This window comes from Penaeus japonicus, unplaced genomic scaffold (assembly GCF_977035675.1).
Source record: "Penaeus japonicus unplaced genomic scaffold, GWHDUDI00000001_assembly GWHDUDI00000025, whole genome shotgun sequence".
In the NCBI taxonomy this organism is placed as follows: domain Eukaryota; kingdom Metazoa; phylum Arthropoda; class Malacostraca; order Decapoda; family Penaeidae; genus Penaeus; species Penaeus japonicus.
Genome location: NW_028234427.1, coordinates 11,659,992 through 11,667,989, shown reverse-complemented (window position 1 = coordinate 11,667,989; position 7,998 = coordinate 11,659,992). Strand labels below are relative to the sequence as shown.

Here is a 7,998-nt window from a genome sequence, read left to right as displayed (position 1 = left end):
ACCTTGATAATTTTTCTTTTTAATAATTGAATATATAATGGGGGTGTCCAAGCACCACCAGGTACTTAGAGTGAACTTAGACGATTAAAAAAGACATAGTCAACGTCTTGTAGCAAATAGAAACGTCTCGATGAGATATGACGGGGATGACCAGGAACTTAGAGTGAATTTAGAAGACAAGAAAAAGAGTTCCACTCGACGTCGCGTAGAAAGGGGGACACACAAGTCTTAACGAGATATGATAGGGATGCCCAGGAACTTAGACGAAAAAAAAAAGAAAAGTCCCACTCGACGTCGCGTAGAAAGGGGGACACACAAGACTCGACGAGATACGATGGGAAAGCCCAGGAACTTAGACGAAAAAAAGAAGAAAAGTCCCACTCGACGTCGCGTAGAAAGGGAGGGGGTGACACACACAAGTCTCGGCGAGTCCCCCCTCTCTTCCCGTTTTCTGTTGCCTTCCCCGTTGGCCGCGAGATGGCAGTGCGGGCAGTTCCACCTTGCCGGAAACACAGATGACAGGAGCGCGGCCTCAGATGCCTCACTAAATACCATTGCACTACGCCTCAGGTCACCCCAGGTAGGGTCACGGGGCTCGGGCTGGGTCGGGACGTTCATGGGTGCTCCTCCGTGGGCGAGTGAGGTCAGGGTAGAGCGCGGGGGGCGAGGGACGAGGGTGTGAGTTGGAAGGCTGGGTTCGTGAGCTGCCATTTTGAGCCCAAGTCAGTCCATGTCAACATATTCAGGTTCTCTCTCTCTCTCTCTTTCGTGTGTGTGTGTCTCTCTTGTTTCATCGGCTTTCGCTCGGCCTCTTTCTCCACCTGTTTCTCGACGGTGGGACGGGGAGCTTTGTATACATAGAGAGAGGGAGATGGTGGCTATTCACACTTTTAAGCCCGAGAGTTTCTTGACTTTCCGTGGGAGATACTAAAAAAAATTCGAGTAATTTTACCTGTTTGAGTACCTTTGTAGGCCTATGTGAGCCTAGGGATTGTAGACCTATGAGGGAGAGGTGGAATTTCTGATGGGTGTTGTGATAGGCCTATATGATATGGGGTTTAGGTCTATCATCATGAAGGGTCATGTTGTGATGATGTGTTAAATGTCATGTTATGTGACCTAGTTGTGTGTTACATCAGATTTTTGATAAAGGTTGAATGTTGGTCTGTGGCTATGTTTGTGTTGGGTATTGTTACGCCAAGGTGACGTTGCGGTGATGTTTCATTGGGATAACAGGTGTTTTGTGATAGAAGTTTTGACATTCGCTGTATATTTACAGGTGTCATTTATTGTATGCGTCTTGTTTATGGTGTCGGGTGGACTGTGGTAGGGGTTTAGTTTCCGACCGACTCAAATTATCAAAGGTTTAGAGGACTTTTCACGACATTCCTGTATTTCCTTTCTGTTAATGATTTTAGTCTAATTACCTATGGGCGTACACACTACAAGGCAAACGGTAGAACCTCTAGATCGATGATGGAGCTTAGACTGGTTCCCTTTTTGACAAGAAGTTGCCAGGGAGATCAACCAGCTGTATGCGGTGGATGTTCGTTGAGTATTGCCGATGTGGGAACCATGTAAACCACGGCCTCACTCGATGTGTAAACCTACAGACTTCGATATGCAACTATAAACTTAACTTTATGTATAATATTATTTTATGATATAAAGTATTGTTTTCTGTTTTTTATGACTGTTAAATTGATATATATCTTGATTCCCTCACAATTTTAATCTGATTAATTCACTTTTTCTTGTATGATCTCTGGAATTCTACATCAATAAACTTGTTTATCTTAAAATCAAATGAACTGGCAGTGTCTTTCGTGATGTGATTTTTTCGTGTGACATTGGCTCTGTTTTATCCTGGTCTACCTAGCCCATTGATACTGGGTACGAGGGCACGGTGCACCATCCACTGTGGTTTTGCTTTATTGGTAATAATATTGTTATTATATATATGCAAATATGATTGATAAGTCAGTCCCAAGTCGCCTCTTCTGTCTGCTCCATTCCTGGATTTTTTGGGAAAGTTTTTATTTGTGTTGTTATTAACTACTCTTTCATTCTTCACCAGTTCTTATGACAATGATGATGATGTTTACAATTGTAATGATTGCAATAAAGAGTACTTGTTCCTGAGGAATTTGAGGAATAGGATAAACTGTTTGAGCATGTAGGCTTGCTAATTGACTAAGAACGTGTATGTGGAAAATCAAGTAAAATAAAACAAAACCACAGTGAACAGTACATGTATACCTACACTGCGACAATTGCTTGGCAATTGCTGCAGCTTCTGTCCATAAGTGTTGTGGCAGCAGCCAGTTAATCTGTACAGTTTATAGACTATCTTGGCAATTTCTTATCCTTTAAGGTACCAGAACTAGCTCCATTCTGCCAAAATAGTCATGGTGAGGTTTTATTGGCTTTTGTTGGGGTTATGGCTATTTTATCACTTTATTTTCAAGAAGAAAAATTCAGGGACTTGTACTATATCCATGTCCAGAATTATAATTTTGCCATTAATTATACTTCAGCACATTACTTTCTGTTGCTAATGTCTGCGCCTAACTTACAGGCCACCTCCTTGCATATTGTTAACCCATTCATGCCGGTTGACGTGATAGCACGTATTGTGGTTTTCGCGTCAGACGCCCTGGACGAGCTATGAGGGAAGCTGCGTGCTTGGGTAGAGCGAGCGGGCAACCCAGGCTTGCGGCTTGTGCGGCTGAGAATCTCGAGGCGTTAGGCTTATGCGTTCGAGAACCCCGGTATTACGACCGCGCAAAGCCGGAACGGCCCCGGCGTGAATGGGTTAAGAGTGAATATCAGCTCAGTAATCAGTAGAGCTCGATTGTGCCGGAATGCACACAGTGAAGTTTTGTTGTCCTTTTCTCGAGTGACAAAGGGCACAGAAGCTGCTGTACCACTATTGAGTTAGATTGCAGATAATAGGCCTTCTAATACAAATTACTACAAAGTTCAAATGGATTTGGATAGAACTTAGCCAATATCCTTGCAAGAAAGCCGTCATAAATGTCTCAGATTTTTGTTTGTTGAAATATTACCTGAGAGAAGAAGAGCTCTATAACTTTGGGAAAAATGTTGGGTAAAGAAGTTATAATAGCAACTTCACAATTATGAAACCTCACAAAAAATTGTCTATCCTGAATGAATACCCATTTACTAATCTGGAATGGAGCTGGGGGGGGGGGGGTGCTGTCCTTGGGCCACCACCACTTTCAACAGCTGCTAAAATTTCTAACACCAATAGTACTGTGCTAATCAAGGAAGCCATACTTAACCTGACCAAGGGCTGCATTACCACCTCATGGGAATGGGGAGGGGTGGGACTTCTCTTTCCCTGCTAACCTAACAGGTATTGTTTGAGAAGACTTTTTAGATAATGAAGGAATATGGGCACCTTTTAAAAGCAAAGATGTTGGTATGGTATGATTTTTTTTTTCCCCTTAGGAAATGGTCACACTTGTGTAAATCATCCAGCTGAAGGTCCTTGTACAAAGAGCAGTCTGTCACAGTACCTGGAAGAAACCAGTTATATATTGATTGCATCAGTGAAAGCATTTTGTCCAATGTTAGAGGAATATTTCTCTATCTCGTTGAAATCACCCCAGTGCCTACTGGTCATGAATGAGTCATCCATAATTACAGTTTTGCCTCCCAATCTTTGCTATGTTTCATCTTGACATGTGTTTTGGGACTACCAAGCTGGCAGCTGATGATAAATATAACTGCACTCCTCCTCCTCCTTCCTAATTTTCATTTTTACAGTTATATACTTAGTTTTTTGTAATTGTTGTCAGTGTTGAAGGTTTTATAACAAATGATACTTGTTTTACTCATAAATTAAATTGACTAAACTACATATCTTCTCTTTCAATCCATATAATTATATCTGATTATATTTTTAGTGTCTGCTTGTCACATAGTTTCAATGAGCTACAAGAGATTTTCATCCTTATACAATCCATATTTTCATACGAAACTGAGAGTGATAAATAAGCACTAAACTGTCGTTGTGAAACATACTAATTTCCTGTCGTGATATTGTTAGAAAAACAGGAAGAGCCTATTTCACCCCATCCTTCCCAAAGGGGAGGGTACATCCACAATCGTCCCTCTCTTGAAAGCGAGGGTGGGATGTTTCATACTGAAGGGATTAGACAGATATGAGCACCAAAGCATGTGTTAAACTGTAAATTTGTTTAGCTATCTTTTCAGATCTTTTATAAGAAAAATGTGTGGTGTAATTCATAATGCAAAAGACAAAATGCTAAATGCTGTTGTAGGTAGATAGTTATAACTCTATATTTTTGAGGTTCAAGCTGTGGATGCTGTGTAGTTCATTCAGTGAAAACGACATTTATTTGATTAAAGTGTTTTTGTCCGCAAATATTGTCTCCTAATCATTGTGAAATAATAAAGATAGAGGGAAAGAGATGCTATTATCAAAGTTTTTTAATCAGTGATTTGCAATTTCATGTGCTGTGATTTTAAACTTTCCCCATTTAGCTTTTTAATGTGTCAGATTAATATGTAACATAAAAGTTTGTTCTGTAAATTAGTACTAAGGATTTTTACAGTATGAGTTATAACAGTGCTATTGGTTAAGATGTAATCTGTTCTCCCCATTGCCAGGATCTCTCAGGTGATCTAGATCTATTTGTTGTATCTGTTTTTGGTAATTATTGTTGGTCTATATTGGCACATTCAGCATTCCCTTATCTTGCAGGTAACAAGCCCCATATCAGTTTCACAAATAAGTGGACAAAGTCACTTGAGTGATAAACCATAGCCCAGGATTGGGAGTGTCATGTTTATTTACAAATTGCATCAAAGCACCAAAATTTGAGGTGATTTTTTGTGTGTGTCTAAGTATAGTTTAGTGTACTAGTCTTATGACTAGAACCTCCTTTGATTTTTGCTATTACAAATGCCAAAAACAGAGTTGTTGGCCAGCATGAAGCCCATGCCATGATATCAGGTGAAGGGAAAAGGGAAGTGATAAGACAGGTAAATTTTCTGCTTTTACGAATCACACATATACCAGAGCTTCTTGGACTATTCATAGTCATCCTGTCAGCAAGCAATTGTATATGATTTTACTTTGATTTACAGCAATCGCATTATTTTCGGAATTTTTGATAGTTTTAGCTGTCACATGGGTCTTGCTCTTTTGTTGATTATTATATTAATTTTCACATGGACTCGGTCCATGAGAAAGAAAAAAAAATTGTTTCAAGTTTATTTTCATGATAGTAAAACCAAAAATAAGATGTAATAAACAGTTGATTGGCAGTTTAGGTTTACATTTGTAGAGCTCAGTGTGTCTTGCTGTCCAGATTTGCATGGTTATACTGCAAATATCATTTTGAATATTGCATTGCTAACTACAAGTTTTCTGCCAACAGTCTCGGCAAGATGTCGAGCATAAAACAGGTGATCAATGATGCGGTGGAGAAAGGTAAGGAGGTTTATGAAAAAGGTACGTAGACCCTCTTGTTTGGGACCCTCGCAACCCACGCATATCCGTACTGCTGTGCTGTCACAGGAGCAGGTGAATTGGGTTCAGGTGAACTGTGGCTTCACTAGTTGCTGCTAGATTTAGAATCCAAAGTGAATTATTCTCATAGTATTTAGAATCATAGGCTAGAATAAGGGCTTAATTTGTGAATGAAGTTTGGTAGAATTCTATAGGTCTTTAGAAGTAGAATGAACCAAAGTATCACAGAGTTTCAGTCCTGTCACGAATTAAGCTGATAACCTCCTTATGTGTCAATAATTTTCGCAGATTAGCTCCTCATACCTAAATTACTTTCAGAAGGATCGACCAAAGGTAAGGGCTAGTCAGGTAACTTTAAGTGGAGGCAACAAGTGAACCTCTCGCACCTGGAACCTTTATCACCCAGCTCACTGTGAAAGAATATTCTTGCTGAAGACCTGCTTTATTTGCCCGTTCATTTCACTCTTGTTGGCCCGATATTTTAGCTGTTGGGATCCTTTTTTTTTTTTCCTCAAATGAAAAGAGAATCAGGGTATTTTTGTGGTGGTCTGTTCATATATATATGTGTATATTTTATCCTATTTTTTTTTTTTTTTTTTTTTTTCTTTATTAGTTTAGGTTGCAATAGATGAAATGTATTTGATTTAAGTAAGGGATAATGACTGTATATGATACATCAATCATCTTATTTTTAGAAAGAATTAAATCATGTGAATTATTCATATGTGAAATTTATTGTTAGAGTATATTTATCTTTTATCAAGATGTTATGTCAAGGTGATTGTAAAATCATATTTGAGATTATAAGGTCAATCGTACCATGCACTATATTTTGAGAGAATAGTTGAAGAGCAATTCTAAGCTGTACATTTTCTGTCCTTCCTTTCACAAGAAAGTTTTATAAGCAGATACATTGCAAACCAAGTCATAAATATTCGTAAGTCACAGAACATATAATTGAAATATATGTGAGGATGTTAAGGACAGCTGCATGTTTTATTGGTATGGCAATAACTATTTTGAGGATAAAGTATGAAATATGCTTGAGAACATGAAACAGCTTGCTTGCAACTGCAGAGGCAGTGCTAATAATCTTGCTTTGCATTGGATGGCACTAATGGCATCCACTTGTTCCTCGATAGGTCGGACTGTTGTTGACCTGGTGGAGATGAGCTCGGGGTCCTCGGTCAGGGTAGCATATGACAAAGGTTCAAGACATGATAGTTTTAGCACTGGGTTTGGTGTTACCTTTTTTTTTCAACTTTTTGAAAATATATTATTTATATATTTTTTATACTTGAAATCCAAGTATGTGTGATAACCCAGATTTAGAAGTAGGAAGCTTACAGTTGGCAGGAGAAGCAGTAGGAAGATAATCTTGTACATATATATGTCAACTGTGTCTGTTGAAAATGTTTTTGGAAATCGGGCAGAAACTATTGTTAAGGAAGCTTTAAGTTGGTCCTTTTAATACATGCATATATTTGGGTGTGATGTGATGATAACTAACAGTTAACATTAAGGTTGCATTTCTGTTGCATAACTAAGTTCTAGCTTCTCCAGCCATGGACTTACAGCATGGTGTGTTGACTTTGTTTTCTCTCATTGCATTATGGACGCAACGATCAGTAGAGTCGTGTTTTATTCAGGAATAGTGTGCTTGCTTAAATGAATGTTACATCATTCACGTACTAGAGATGGGACTTTTGAATTGTTGTTCATAGTTGCTTTTTTGGCTCTGTCCAGTAAGGAGAAGTAAAGTTTCCATTGAGGTCGTTATTCCACGGGTGGGAATGCATTTATTCATGGTTTAGTATAAAGTATTTTGGCAAATTAGCAGTGAACTTCTAGATGTAAGAAATAGTCACTTAGGAGATTATTCTTCTAGTGACACCTTTATTTAAGTTAAAAGATAATATATAATGATTCATCATGAAAATTACATTGTGTGTTTGTACTAATATGCGTGGGATGATGTAGGTTGTCCTGTGTTCTCTAACATTGAGTTAGATACATTGGCATGAATTTTAGCTTAACAGTGCTGGCATTTGTTTAACATGAAAGCCTGTTTTGTTTTTTGTTCTGCAAGTTGAACCTTGTTGTTCCACAGTGAGACAACCCAACCCCATCCGCCTTCGAGACCTCATCAGACAGATCCGTTCAGCAAAGACAGCAGCAGAAGAGCGAGCAGTTGTTAACAGAGAGTGTGCATATATCCGACTCACGTTTAGAGAAGAGGACTCTGTTTGGAGATGCAGGAATGTGGCAAAACTTTTATACATACACATGCTGGGGTTAGTGTTCTTGTCTCATTTTTTAGAATTGCTATAAGAGATAAGGGAATTTGTGTGAGAAATAGCGATAGAATTTAATTTCTTCCACCCCCTCCCCCCTCACTTTATACTCCTTTTTTTTGTTGTTGTTGTTTGTTAGGTATCCAGCACATTTTGGGCAGATGGAATGTCTGAAACTTA

The 7,998-nt window shown here is 38.8% G+C and overlaps 1 protein-coding gene across 3 annotated transcripts in view; it reads left to right on the top strand.

Annotated features, from left to right (window-relative positions):
• Positions 1–378: 378 nt before the first annotated feature.
• Positions 379–7,998, top strand: part of AP-1gamma (adaptor protein complex 1, gamma subunit) — a 40,205-nt gene continuing 32,585 nt past the window's right edge. The window contains exons 1-4 of one of the 3 annotated variants that reach the window (XM_043033547.2): positions 379–580; positions 5,433–5,506; positions 7,635–7,818; positions 7,958–7,998. The exon at positions 7,958–7,998 is cut by the window's right edge and continues 106 nt beyond it. In XM_043033547.2, the coding sequence (XP_042889481.2) occupies positions 5,443–5,506; positions 7,635–7,818; positions 7,958–7,998 (289 nt within the window). In that variant the 5' untranslated portion in view covers positions 379–580; positions 5,433–5,442. Of the gene's footprint in view, positions 581–715; positions 747–5,432; positions 5,507–7,634; positions 7,819–7,957 lie in introns of those variants that run through there. The other 2 variants (XM_043033548.2, XM_086551332.1) reach the window with 2 other exon arrangements.